Source organism: Anneissia japonica, unplaced genomic scaffold, assembly GCF_011630105.1.
Source record: "Anneissia japonica isolate Jap-2015-1 unplaced genomic scaffold, ASM1163010v1 scaffold1306_len716249_cov185, whole genome shotgun sequence".
NCBI lineage: Eukaryota > Metazoa > Echinodermata > Crinoidea > Comatulida > Comatulidae > Anneissia > Anneissia japonica.
The window spans coordinates 634,019-648,722 of NW_022708971.1; the positions used below are offsets into that span (position 1 = coordinate 634,019).

The window sequence follows — 14,704 nt, forward strand, 5'->3', positions numbered from 1 at the left end:
AAATTATAGTCCTTTTTTCTGTCATTGATTTTTGTGTATGTATGTGGTTTGCTTTAATCAAATTTGAAATCCCAACAAATCCTCAATGGCCCAGTCGTTATATATAGCATACCAAAGGCTGTATGAGGTTTATACAAGTAGATTAATGATATATCAGTGCTCAGATAGAAACATAGATGGTGTAATTGTATAAAGCAGTCTTTCAACGAATCTCTAGTTCTAAAGATGCTTTAGAATTGTAACAGATTGTAAACCAACCATATGCAATACAAGTCTTTTGGTGATCTAATTTAGTATACCATAAAGTTTGTTTTTTGTGTCCTGAAATGTTTTATAGTTAATCAATGGATATTTCACTTTTCTAGAACAAGCTGGAATTTCTCCAAATATATCTGGTTTGGGCTATTCTCCAGTATTAGTCTCTGAGACTGTGAGTGATTATGAACAATACTATGACAACAATGGAGAATTGGTTGAACTATCCATCCCTAAAGGTTTGAGAACTTTGTAGTTTCACTTGTTATTTCAATTATTCATTTACTGGATTTACATGCAGTGGTATATCTAGAAGACCTAAAATGGTGTTTTGGGGCGGTGGATAATGGGACTGATGGAGAACGAGGGTGGAGTGCGTTGGACTCGATGATCACACGAGGGGGAGCTAGTTTGCTGTTTACAGTATATTAGTTTACTTTAAAGCCCCATTCCCGGCAAAATTTCACTAAAAACTGACTTTCTTAGAAAATATTCATTTGAATTACTCCAATTATTATAAATCATGGAAAAATATTGGCATGAGTTTTAGTTTTACGCAAAAGAATAAAAAAAATGAGAAATACAGACTATTTCTTATAAAATATTACCATTTTCTGGACGAATTCATCGTTACTAGGCAAATTCATAGGTTGTAGATCGCATCCACTGGAATACTCTCGCTTTTATGTATACTTTTATACAGTCAATAAAGTGCACCCTCTCTAATGAGAATATTTTTTTGTACTTCGTATCTCGCACAATGCGGTCGTTCGATTAAGGAGATATGTTTGTTTAAGTGTCAAAATCTCAGTCAGAATCAGTTTTTTAACAAATTTGAAATAATTCCAATGAAATATTATATATCACAAGTGTCAATACTAGCAACGGAAAATATCATGTCGGCCGTTTTTATGTGTGATAACAGAACCCAAACCGAGGTAAGGCTAGGCCTAGCTGGATAGGCGAATGTTTTCGGCGCCTACTATATTTTTTCTCACGACCTATCGCAAAATCAAAATGAAAAATTCATCCACATTTATTTTTTGTGTGGAACACAAAAAAAATCAAATTTCAGTCTTATTTTACCTTTTTTTCATTCTTAGGAATGTCTAAATTCAGTTAAACTAGCAATTCTGTATTATATCTATAAATCTTTATAACATTATACAAAAATTAGATTTTTCTTAAAGACTGAAATTTTGCAGGGAATGGGGCTTTAAGGGAATGTGAAAATTTAGGCTTAAAGGACCTTTCTTGGAATGTCGATCAAACTTCAAATCTCCCCAATCATAACAGGGTCAGGAATATACGCATGTCCCACAAATGTATATGTTAACATTAATTTGCACTAAGTGGGTCCTTAGTAACAGTAACTAAGGGGAGGAGTTTATCAGAATGGTTTATTCTTTTGTATCAGTTAATATGATCATTTTATCCAGATGAAACTATTCAAAACATAAATAAATTGTTTTGTTATAACAGTTTATTATTATCTATTAATTATCCTGTAAAATTATCATTTTTATATATGATTATGATATAATTATGATAATTATTATTTGTGTTACTGTTTTTACTGTTTTTTTTTTTTATTGATGTTTTTAGGTGTGTTTTGCAATTTTGGCGAGTTTGGACCTCAGTGCGAATTCTCATGCAATCAGGATCCGTGTCTGAATGGTGGAGCCTGCAACATGGAACTTAATGGATGTACCTGCCCTTCTGGCTTCCGTGGCATCGTTTGCAATGAAAGTATGTGTAATATCACACATAAAAAAAATTTTACATGGTGGGTGTGGGGTGTACAGTATGATAAATGTTACAGGGACTTCCTAAGATATTTCTTGTAGATACACCTTATCTTGGATTTATTAGGGTAGTAACAACGATACATATGGACTTATATATTAAATGCTATTAACATAAAGTGACAACACCAAGGATCCCATGGTAAATACCAAGAGATCTCCACAGATCAGCACACACACAGTGGCTTGTCGACAAGTAAACTAAAATGTTGTTAAAATATAAATAAATAAATTGATATTGAATTGAAAACTTTTTATTTTGACCATATCGATCAAAGTTGATCTTTCCAGCGAAATATATGGTGAATATAAAATGTCAATATTCACAGCTTTAATTGGTTTATGATTGATTATTCATATATGTTTATAAATATTCATTCATATCTGAATACTCCCTTAGGGAGCACAGCAGATGATACATTGTGTATTGTTTACACTTTCCACTTAATAGGGAAATAATAAAAAACATATTTATCAATTATTCATAATGAGTAATTATTGATTTTTTAATTTTAATGCTTTAGTGATAGATGGAGTGAATTGAATTGAAGAGAATTTTATTAAAAAATTTATTAGAAATATCAAATTTATAAGACCAGTTGATTTTAAAGACTCTGAAATCAAGGATATCTATGAAAAAATGTTGTGAAATAGCCTCATTTCAAATCTCGTCTTTAAATAATTACAAATAAAAACATAAAATAAATTAATAAACAGTTTCACACATTAGAAAAGACATTTCTCAATTCAGACACACTTAAGGCCTGTCCACACTATCAATTTTTTGGACAAAAACATGTGCCATGCCCAAATATGGTCATGATGACATCACATCATGACCATATATAGGCACATCATGACTGTATATGGGCATACAACAGTTTTTGTCAAAGAAAATTTGATAATCTGGACAGAGCTTAAGAATTTTTACCACTCCTTGTTGCTGCTGGTGAGTGAAGCTGTAGCTTGGTAGTTTTTAAGATCCTTGCCTTCCAATGCCAGAGTTCTGGGTTCATTTCCTGTTATGGTTCAATTCCTGTCACAAACCAAAAACATCTCCACTCCCTAAAACTCCTAATGAGAATTAGTTTACGTTTCTGCATGCCCGTGAAAATGAATTTAAGCCTTTATGTGAACATCCGCCAAACAATTTTGCAGCCTGTTAAAATAAATTAAAGCCTTGTCGTGTGCAGTCCCCAGCCATTTTTCCCTAAAGAACCTCTTGTCTTTGATGACCCTAAACTGATCATTTGTAAAAAATAATGTTGAAACCGAAACAGAAAGTGGTATTACAGCAGTGCATGAAGGTTTTTAAAAGAACACTAGCAACATCTATGCGGCCCAAAGTTTAAAATCAAATATTCACTTTGGTCCTCCAACTCATTTTTATAATATATCCTTTTCTTATCAGCTTGCCCTGAAGGGTTTTATGGAGAGGGTTGCCAAAGCATATGCATATGTAAAAATGGAGGAACTTGTAATTTTGTAACTGGTGAATGTATCTGTCCAGTAGGGGTTGAAGGTCGCTACTGTGAATATGGTGAGTGAAACCTTTTTTTTTTTTTTTTTTTTTTTGTAAACACATTTTTACACAAGCACACTGCTAAATATTTTTATTTTAAGATTAAAAAGATGAAATTTTTCCCTTTTTTCTAACTTGATATTTTTGAAATTGGAAATTTTGGCTGGGACCCTCAGGACTTGTGTAGCCACAGTGCAGTGCCAGAACCGACATGTAATGGATACATTTTCCTTTATCTCGCCAAACTCTCATGTGAGGGTATATATTCGCAGAGCACAATCAGACTCGGAGTAAAACCTGGTGGTGACCAGGTTTGAACCGAGATCTTCAGCACAAGAAGTAGGGACATAACATCTCGGTCAGGTGCTGAGTTTTGGTTTTATATTATATGTGATGTATTTCCACAAACCTGAAAAAGCGGCAAGTCAATGTTTTGAGAAAACAAATACTTAAGTTAATTCCATATTTCAGCTTTTTAATTATCTCTGTTAATATTTTATTCACATTTGAAATGTAAATATTCCATTTTTTGTGATAACATAAACCTGTGAAATATGCTTAAAATGTGTTGTTAATATACACATTATTGTTTGTGACTGCTTACTATGTGTGTGCACTCATGCGTAACCACTGCAACCTGTGCATGCACACTATAGCTGTTTTTCTCAGGTGTGTGAATAGCGATACCTCAAATTCAATATCTGCTTTTGGATTAAGGGAAACTAACACCATCCCAGTAAAGTATGGCATTCTAAAGCTAATTTAATGTTGAGTATAATTACATTTAAAAAAATGTTGGTCAAATTTTTTCAAATTTTTCCAGTTTTGTGGAACAATGTCACATTGTAGTGTTGTGAAGTATGTTGTGCACTTTATTCAATTACTAGCTGGAATCAAAGAACTTATATAGCAGAAGAATGAGTTGCTCCGCGTATTTGCAGTTGCAGTAAAATTTGAACATTTTACTAAGTGGAGAAGCTAAAGGAAACAAGCAAAAAAGAGTAGCGCCTTTATTATTTTTATATAGCGCCGCCGTGCGGTTGCAGTAAAATTGCTCTTCGTGTGCCCACAATGCCTTTTGAATGGATGTTCCCCTATATTGGGAAGCTGCTCTATCTTCTGCTATTTATTATCTTTGCTGGAACACCAAACTGATAATTTTAATGACCGAGAGTGTTGAAAAGCTTCCTGTCTCTTTTTTTTTGGATCATCGTCAATATAACCTAGGTGATATTATATAAACTGGGCTGTTATTAACGTTTTGCAGTCTACTTCAATAATACTGATAGGTATGGCAAGACCACCATCACATTATTTGAATAATCAAAAACGAACTAAAAATAATCAATATATTTGATATAAGATACAGGCAGATATATTTAGTGTTATATTGGTCACAATGTTGTAGTTATTGTCGGAGCTCAGATTACATCAAGTGAGTTGAGCTGTGCCATATCTTCTAATACAACAATACTGGGTTCAAATCAATTAAAATGTCATATCTTCAGTGCGCTATACAAGTACCAAATAATTTTTTAGAATCAACTACAGGTCATAGGGATCATATTGACATGAAAGTCTCTATCCAAATTCATTCAGTCATTAGATAAACAGAATTTGATAATGAAGAAATAGGTTTTTTTAACTTATTCCTCCATTTTCTTACAAAAAAAAGTTCGAATTTAGTGTGTGTACTTGCTTATAGAAGAATTACAGAGAAAAAAAGCAAAATTGGTATATAATTACACAAAATACTTCTAGTTTTATTTCTTTACAATATTTTTATTGAGCATGAAAACATAATAGATATAAATACTGATATATTTTTTTAATATAATTATTTCCAAGTTTACAATATTCATATTAAAAAATGTAGATTACAATTGAATTTACATAAACTTGTTTTATTATTAGGTTATTAGTCAAAAAATTGTTAAAAGCACGACAAATTATTGCCCGGCACACACTATGGTTGTGCGCCAGAGCAAATCCATGCGAAATGGGGCACGACAAGGTGCGCGCAGTGGATATTTTTTTTGTAACCATCAGCTAAAGCCGGGCACTAACTGCGTCTGATGGTCGTCTGGCGATGTGCTTTTATGAGAACGCAGCGTAACGATGCGCGCACAATGGGTTGTTTTTAATGAAGATCCGTTCAGACGTGGTCTAGCGCATACAGGAAGGGGAGTTGGATCCGTCATGCGACCGTCCTACGATGCAGTGAGGCCCCGGTTTAAGACTGCCAATGACACTTGGCAGATGCCATTTCATTGTCAAGCGCTCACAAAAGAATGAAGGTCATGCTGCCATCAGCACAGTGTGTGCCTTATGGTTTTATTATCTACGTATCTAAACTAAACTGACAGCTTGCAATCTTAAGATATGATCCCAAAAGACCTACGTACTTGATCTTGTTTCAAGCACTAATAGATAAGTTGTCATAATTTGCTGCAGGGAAGCAGCACATTGATATTCATAATGCTTACTTTAGTATTCCTTGGATCTTTAATCTAATCCTTGAAATGATTACCAAGATGTATCTTTATTACATAAATTTAATGACATTTTTTCCTTTAGGATATAGTGTAGTTTAAAGATACACTGTCTGCCAAAACAAATCGGAAAAACACCTTAAAAATTAAAAAAATCAAAACCTGGAAATGCTCATTTTAAAGTATGAAAATAATAAGTTATAAACTCCCAACTAGAAACAATTTTTTTAAAACAGTTTTTGCTGATTTTTGTACACAAAAATTCTTAGACTGAATCAGCCAATTGTGCAAAATAAAACAGTAAAAGTATTGTTTAACTGTCCATTAATTGACAGGGACATACCATTTTTAATTGTAAGTTAATGCCTTACTTATACAGGTCCCTCCAATTTGGTCTTTAATTGGAGGGGTCTTTAATTAGAGGGAATGTATTCAAATTAACAATTATTTTAGCTCATGGCAGGCAGTGCACCTTTAATTGTACATTTTCAATATCTTTTATAATACTGTAATTGAAGCACTGATTTTACTTGCTGGTGAATTAAATTTTAAGCAGATTATATTGAATGTTAAAAAATTAATTGCAATAGCTTTTGAAGGAAAGTGTCTTACTATGTTGCATATCGATTAATCCTTCCTGTATAATTTTTGTAATATTTCATGTATAATTTGTAAAGATAAATAAGGTATGCAAATTTAAAGCCCCTCGTACAAAAATGTATTTTTTTATCTTGACATACAAGATTTGTACAGAGAGGATATCCCATTGCTGTTCGCCTTCACCTCAATGGGAAAAATTAAATTATATATTATGAATTATTAATATTAAGAAATTAACATATATATTGCTGATAGTATAGATAATGAATATTTTACCATAGTATATAATACTGTTAAGTACAATAATAATTAACTAAAGCTAAACAAAAATTTTACAATCCAAAACATGGTAAAAAAAAATGGTCCAAGTAATTGCCCAATGTTTATTACACACACATCAAAATGTTAAAAAATGCTATGATGATAATACATTTGCTATTTACTTTAAACTAAATACAAGATGATGTTGTTGATGGTCATAATATATGGCATAATATTTTTACATATTTTAAATATATTAATAATAATATTAATAAAGATGTACTACCAGTCAAAAAGACAGAAAAATATATCTTTTAAATAAAATTTTGATAACTAGTTTAAAAGGAACTCCTACCTTTACTACCTGTGAAATAAATCGAAAAAAAGGAGTTTTCACCAATTTACAGACATTTTAATAAAAAAATAAAAGCGAATTTAAGGATCCCTATGGAAAAGAATTTAGGAAAATTTCAGTTCACCTGCTAATTAGAGACCACCTTTGGGACCTGATAATTTGGGGTGGTCTCCAGGTTTGGTCCCTAATACAGAGGGTTAACTTTGTGTTAAAATGTTGAAGATTGTTATTTAGTTCTTGAAAAAGTGGTCTTGAATTAAAGAAATGTCGAATTTAGAGGGATCTCGAAATAAAGGGTACACTGTATTATTTAAATGTCTGAAAATTGACAGTGGAATTTTTTTCTCATTCAGATTATTAATTTGAAGCTAATAAACCTTGCGACTGATAATACATCTTTAAATACTCAATGGAAAATTATTGAAATTAAGTAGCTATCAAACATATAATTAACGTGTTTGTTTTCTAGGCTGCCCACCTGGGAAATGGGGTACAGAGTGTCAGCGACATTGCCAGTGTTCGAGTGGGTTGACCTGTAACCGTGACACTGGAATCTGCAACTGTCCCGCTGGCTTTTTTGGAATGTCTTGCAACTTCCGTAAGTTCGTCACACAATGCTTAGCTTATTAATATGTGTGAAACTTGGTATTCAACAACATGTAATGAATAATTTACTCTACAATCAATCATGTATGTCCAGAAGGTAGGTATTGATCTTATAACAGATGAAATCATAAAATATAAATTACATATTATATATCTTGTTAATATTCTTAAAAATATGAAATCATTATATAAAAACATAGATAATTTTTCTTTTAAACAAAATTGTTATTTTAATGATAATAATTAAAGAATTTGAAATAAATTATATTCTAAACTAGCCAATAGTAATATATAAATTACATGTTGAAGCTATTTTACAATAAGACTTTTGCAGCTTTGCTGGTATAGAATGCTTTTAGTTTAAACAGGGAGATGCAAACATATTTTTACATCTCCCGGGATTAAATATCCCAATCAATCAATCGAATTAGCTTCCATACCAATCAAATCACTCAATCCATCAATCATTGAATTTTATGACATCATCCTTAGTCATTATTTATGCTGTGAGAGTTTTTTTATACCTCGTTTAGCAAACCTAAGAACTGCCATGATTTCAAATACAAATACAATTTTATTTTGGCCAGTTAGCATACCCTCTGCCTTGAAAAATATAAAGTTTATAAAAAAAAAAATTATTTATTACAAAAAAAACTTCAAAATTCAAATGATGCCGTCCACTTTCCTGAAATTTCCAAAAATAAGATATATATATATATATATATATATCATTTGTGTTCCACGTGTATTCCAACAGAATATAGAAAAAAATGAAACAACTTCAATGGTAGACTTTAATAACACTGATATTTCCTCCTTAATTGTATAAAATTAAAACATTTATCAATTTCATTATTACCATGTTTACATTCATGAATAAAATTGTATTTTTATATTTTTCTCTGCCTAGATGCTTTTGGCAAAATCATTTTGCTAAATAAGATAACAATGTTTCCCCTTCCCCCCTCCTCTGACGGTTGTTTTTAAAGAAGTTTGCTAAACAAGGTATTAAAAAAGACTCCGTAAGAAACTTTGTGAGCTCCAGCAATTTATTGCTTTATTAATTACTTTATTTTTGTGCAAATGTAATGTACAAATGGTGAGTATAATATTTGTCACACCAAAACAGTCCAATGAACAGTTAGTGCTTTTAAATTCTTAAAATAAAAGTTTATACAAGAAATCCAAACAAAAACCTCAAAGTTATACTTAATTATTACCTGTTTGTAAATGAACACCCAAGAATTATAATTTTGCAATAGTTTGTATGACCTTTAGCACCAGAGTGTGAAAGAGTTGAGCAAAGTGTGAAGTATTTTTCTAACAATGGCACATATAGGTATATTGGCATAAGAGTGGGGGTTGATGGGTGATGCAAAGGTTAAATGAAGAGGTTCAGTGTTTAAGTGATGAAGCTTAGCTGCAAAGATACAAACTGGAATGATGTTATAGAGTACAATAGTTGTGTCATCAACAACAAAGGGCGCCACCTGGTGTTGTGTCATCACAACGCCAGGTGGCGCCCTTTGTTGTCAACCAGACGTTGTTTACCGTTCACTACGCCTGAATGACTTCATAATCTTTAGAATAGGCTTTCTGGGATAGGCATTTTAAAATCTAATAATTTACCATCAAAATGTACTAAAAACACAAAAAGCTCGCGTTATATTAGTTATCGAACACGCATTTAATCATCAATTAAGGGGGTCATCCATAATTATCAACATTTTCAAAACAGTACAAAACATACTCTTTTCTGTTACCCCCTCCCTTCCCCGAAAGAGTACACAATAAAATGTTGATTTGTGTCATTTTGAGATCAACATTTTATGTTTTTCATAAAAAAGTACTTATGCCTACACTTTCAACCCCCTCCCACCCTAAAGCGTATGTTTTGTACTCTTTTGAAAATGTTGATAATTATGGATGACCCCTAACACTTACAAAGAAAAATTAAGATACAACTTCTTAATAATTACGTTAGAAATTGGGATCAATGGTTTTTTCAGTGGAGAAAGCCGTCGGTTGAACGAATTTAGTGTCGCCAATAGCAACGGAGCAATATCACGTGGTATCGTGACGTAACACTGTAGTACTCTACACAAGCAGAAATAGTGTTTTGAAAAATAAAACTGAAACAATTATCTTTAACGTCTTCATTAATATGGTGTTATGAGGTAATTTGTAACTACTTGAGTATATTTTTTGCTCAGCAAATTACCATTCGGGTGAATAGGAGGAGGATTCAAGGGCCCCCTCCCCCCACTCATGCCCTTCTCTAAAAAATATGCAACTGTTTGCTAAGCATTCTGCTCGTATCTCAGACAAATCCATTTGCTTGATGGGTTTTCTTAAACAACCCAAAAAGTGATATTCATCTTGGTATGCATCACTTATCAATTATTGAGCTTGTAACAGCTAGACTGAAAGACTAACAAGTAAAGAACACAAGCTACTGTCAGAGTTTGTCAATACAAATTGGCTTGGAATAAACATTTGAAATTTGGTCTTTTGTGTGAGATACATTTGTAATTAACAAGTTTGTCTAATGGAAATTAAGCATAATATTTTGATTGTGGTGACTTATTAAATTTTACATACTGTAAATAGGAACAATTTAGCTAACAGGAAGCAACTTCGCTAACAATTACATTATAAGAATGTTATAATAATGTTACAGTTCGGTGATAAAAACGTTATTTTGTAGAACCATAACCTAATTTCACAACCTCACGATTTGTGAACGTTTTTACAACGTTGTGGAAACGGTATAAGAACGTTTTTTGTTTGCTAGGTATGCCTCATGAAAAGTAATTGGAATGCATGCATATAATAATATTAGTAATATTCAATATTTTAATAATAGTGTAAACATTTTTGGGTTATGTTAATTCTAACTGCAATGCATTACATAGCATGGTTATTATAATTGTAGTCAATAATATTACAAAGATAATACTTCATTAAAAAAAATCCATAGGTTTTAGTTAGTAATAGGATAGTTATTGTGCCAGTAACTAGTAATTATGATATGAATACTGTAATTGCTGTTTTTGGAAAATGTTTACAAAATTCAACTTACAAAGAACCATATTGGGAACTTTATTCCTTGAGTTATGTTTCTCTATATACGATCTTGTCCATGACGTGGAGACCCATATCTTAAGTCAGGAGGTTGATCCTGTCTGTAAGAGTAGTGCGATGTTGGCAGTGTGCCGTTCATCGTCCTACTGGTCTCACTTGAAGAATGTGATTGGGAGTAATGCGATTGACTCCTCTGCTGTTCCTCGAGGCTGCCATTGTAGGTGCCATATTGACTGCTCTGGTAGCCGTTCTGCAGACTATAAGGAGTACCTGCTGAGGAGCGCAATTGACCACCAGCATCCTCTTCAGATTGCCAACCCATATCTTCCACATACTTGAACTTCTGGAGGCAGTGATTTGTATTGTCTGTCTTCATAAAGTATCCATCATGCAGTGCAAGAAGCCGGTCAGCCGATGCAACGCTGTTTGTTTCGATTCTGTTGACAATACCTCCGGTGTGTAGAAAGAAGACGACTACGTTGAGATCAGAACGATCCAGCACAAGAAGATAACCCTCAGTGGACAAAGCTACTGCTATTGGCTGTTTGAGACTCGACTCTGATCCAAACAGTCCCATGCATCTTCCTTGACTGTCCAAATGCTGTACACGGCGGTTATCCATATCACAGACAAAAACCTGATCTTGGATGTTGAGGCAGATATCCGTAGGAAACTTAAACTCTCCTCGATTGGTTCCCTCCCTTCCAATTTGTTTTACCATGGAACCAGATTGGAGGTATACAAATATACAATGAGCGCCTATATCACTTATAAGAACTTGCCCAAGAGAGTTCACAGCCATACCATGTGGAAACTGAAGTTGAGGCAGTGAAGAATGGTATCGTAGCTGCAAAGTACTCCCAGATCCAACACCGTATGTGAAAAGTCTCTTTTGATTCAGAAACAGTATGTACAGGTTCCCGGAATCATCAAAATTTATTAGAGAAAAGTCTTTGTAAGGAACCATGTAAGATTCATTATACACACCTTTGGTGGTAATACGCTGAATGCGTTGGTTCCACATTGTATCCGCTACGAATACATCACGATGGTGCTTAGGACTTATTGCAAGGGATGTTAGACAGTTGAATTGCCCTGGTCGAGCTCCTTGGGTTCCAATTTTGTGGAACACAGGTATGATAAGAGGATTGTTTCTGATTGGGTTTCCACTTATTAACAATGTTAGGTGATGGTCCCCAATAACCATTGCTGTGAAAGATATTTCAAATTTACCTGCATCATCATAGTGTGTATTGATAGGTACGATATTTCCCCTTGGATCATGAAGCTCAGTTGTCAATTGCATTTTATTGATAATATGCTGAAGACTGTCTTTACTATTGAATGTTTCCAGTAAAACTTTGCTTGATTCACCAACGAGGGCAGGATATTTTGTGTGTCGTAAAGATCCAACGTGAATTGTCAAAGGTACGTCTTTTCTGGAAACTGTTTGATCTAAAACATTCACTGTCAGCTCATAGTTGCCAGGTGTAGGAGGCACATATAATACCTCATAAAGCCCATTTTTCTTATCCATTATTGTAGTGACAAGCGACTTCTTATCAGATGATTGTATAATCACACTAATTTTATCACCTCCCGCATTCTTTGGCCGAATATTGTAATCAATGGTCTGAACTAAAAGGTGGCATTCCTGACCCGCGAACGCAGCATTTAGTGTCACCTTTGTTAAACACGGTGCCGTGTTACTAGCATCGAGTTCGCCAAGTTTACGCACTATTTCTTTGTAACTCTCCCATGAAGTGTTATGGTCCCATTTAAATTTAACGTAACTATTTGCCAGTGGTTGAATGTTTACATTCATCGAAGAAAGCTCATCCAGTGTTGTTCTCATGTTACGCAGTGTTATCTTCATTTGGTTGCGTACTTGTGCAATTTCAACATCATCAGTCCCTTGGAGTGCGTGTTGAGTTATCTGATAGGTTGAATCGATTCTGTTTACAATTTTTTCTACATTTTCTTTCTGGGTTCGAATCTGCACTGTCATGTCATGTGTTGTAGTGGAGAGTTGTTCATTCAAATGTTTCTCTCTCTCGTACAATGCTCGATGACAGTTGTCAAAAAATTCCTTCATGTCACGTTCAACACGCATTGTATTGGTGTTGAACTCGTGTAGCATTTTTTGTGCATTCTGTACAAATTTGAGTAAACTTTCTTCCTTTCCAACCATTGTATCAACTAATTTTTCCAGCTCTTTCCTGTGTTCCTTGGCTACTTGACTTATCTCTACGATCTCATGGTTCGATGTGCTATGAGATTCGGCCACACAAACTTTGCACATGGGTATCTGACAGTCGATGGCCTTGCAAAATAAGGTCATTAGCTGCGTGTTGTGTTTCTCGCAATAAACGGATTTTGCTTGATTACCACTGTTACCCTCTCGTAGTGCGTACAACTTATGTCCGGACAGGGATTTTAAATGTTTATGTGCATAAATACAATAACGGCAAAGGAAAATTGCGCAGCTGGAACACCAGGCTGTGGAGTGCGCCCTTCTGTCACAGCTTTCGCAAGTTGGAGCTTCACCAAGAATGTCTTTACGTTCGCCATCATAACGACCAATCAAATTGTTGATGTCAACATTTCGAGGGATACTGTCATGTCTGGATATTGATGACTGCGATAATTGTCTTTGCAATGATCTATTACTCAGTGATACTTCCCGACTAAGCGATGCCTGATGTAATAATTCCTGAGAACTTTGACGCCGTAAGTGACTCTCGCTTGTATAGCGACAACGTGGACAAACAAAAGGTCTTTTGCCATCATTGGTAACAGCAGCAACGCAATGACGACAAACTGTATGTCGACATGGTAAGGTCTTAATCATTTTCTTTCCTATTTCGTATTGCGTGTTGCATGAATCGCATTCTAAATACGGGTTGATGGCTTTGCGCTCCGGCACTGGCTTCAAAATTCTAGACATTGTGCTGGTGTGATTTCAAAAAGGAGCTAATGCAAATTCTGAATAAATATCCTTACCGAGTTTCCAGTTTTCTGAGACTGAAGTCTGTGTTTTTTTGTTTGACAAGTTTATGCCACCGTTTACCTTGCAACATTAGAAACAGAATCAACTTAAACTTGTGCTTAAAAATCCGCACTAAAGAGTAAGGCTTTAAACAAAACAGTAAAATCCAATAGAAGTGTTGTGCTATATTATAACCAGACGCAAGAAATGCTGTAGAGTAAATGATAGCTGGTCAAATGAACAGTCAGAACTTATGAAACTCAAGGCGAAAACTAATCAATACCGATAGCTATACAAGTTCAATACAGCATTGTGTCACTGCCGACTGCCTACAGACAAAGAATATATACGTTGAGCAGTACCCACGATAATAACAGAGTCATTCATTAAAAGCAATCAATATGTGGATTTATGGATTACCTCGCTGCCACATCTATCTAGTTGGCGTTCGCTACATCGGCTGTACTCCATCACAACCCACTTGTTCTTATGTGTTGGCATTGCCTGCCTGGCTGGTGCTGTTCTGCGAAGCGTGACAAGGGCCGGAGATCTCCCAGTTGATGCTATGTGTCTGCTCACTATGTTGCTAAATCAATTTGAAATTTCACAGTCCAGTAAATATCTTTCCACTAATTATCACCTTCTAGTTGTTATTACATGTCCAGAGGACTGGAATAAAATCTATTATTGGATGTAGTTATAGGTATTGAATAGAGATAGAATGAATAGAGTTGT

The 14,704-nt window shown here is 34.1% G+C and overlaps 2 protein-coding genes across 2 annotated transcripts in view; one reads left to right on the forward strand and one right to left on the reverse strand.

Moving 5' to 3' along the window:
• The first annotated feature begins 423 nt into the window (after nucleotides 1–423).
• Nucleotides 424–14,704, forward strand: part of LOC117106599 (multiple epidermal growth factor-like domains protein 6) — a 37,346-nt gene continuing 23,065 nt past the window's right edge. The window contains exons 1-4 of the mRNA XM_033247980.1: nucleotides 424–494; nucleotides 1,861–2,004; nucleotides 3,472–3,600; nucleotides 7,760–7,888. Coding sequence (XP_033103871.1) covers nucleotides 1,947–2,004; nucleotides 3,472–3,600; nucleotides 7,760–7,888 — 316 coding nt within the window. The 5' untranslated portion in view covers nucleotides 424–494; nucleotides 1,861–1,946. The remainder of the gene's footprint in view (nucleotides 495–1,860; nucleotides 2,005–3,471; nucleotides 3,601–7,759; nucleotides 7,889–14,704) is intronic.
• On the reverse strand, nucleotides 9,544–14,658 carry LOC117106600 (E3 ubiquitin-protein ligase TRIM71-like). The gene is made up of 2 exons (XM_033247981.1): nucleotides 10,979–14,658; nucleotides 9,544–10,327 (listed from the first exon to the last, which is right to left on the reverse strand). Exon 1 carries the CDS (start codon nucleotides 13,925–13,927, stop codon nucleotides 11,021–11,023), a length of 2,907 nt encoding a protein of 968 aa, XP_033103872.1. The 5' UTR covers nucleotides 13,928–14,658; the 3' UTR covers nucleotides 9,544–10,327; nucleotides 10,979–11,020.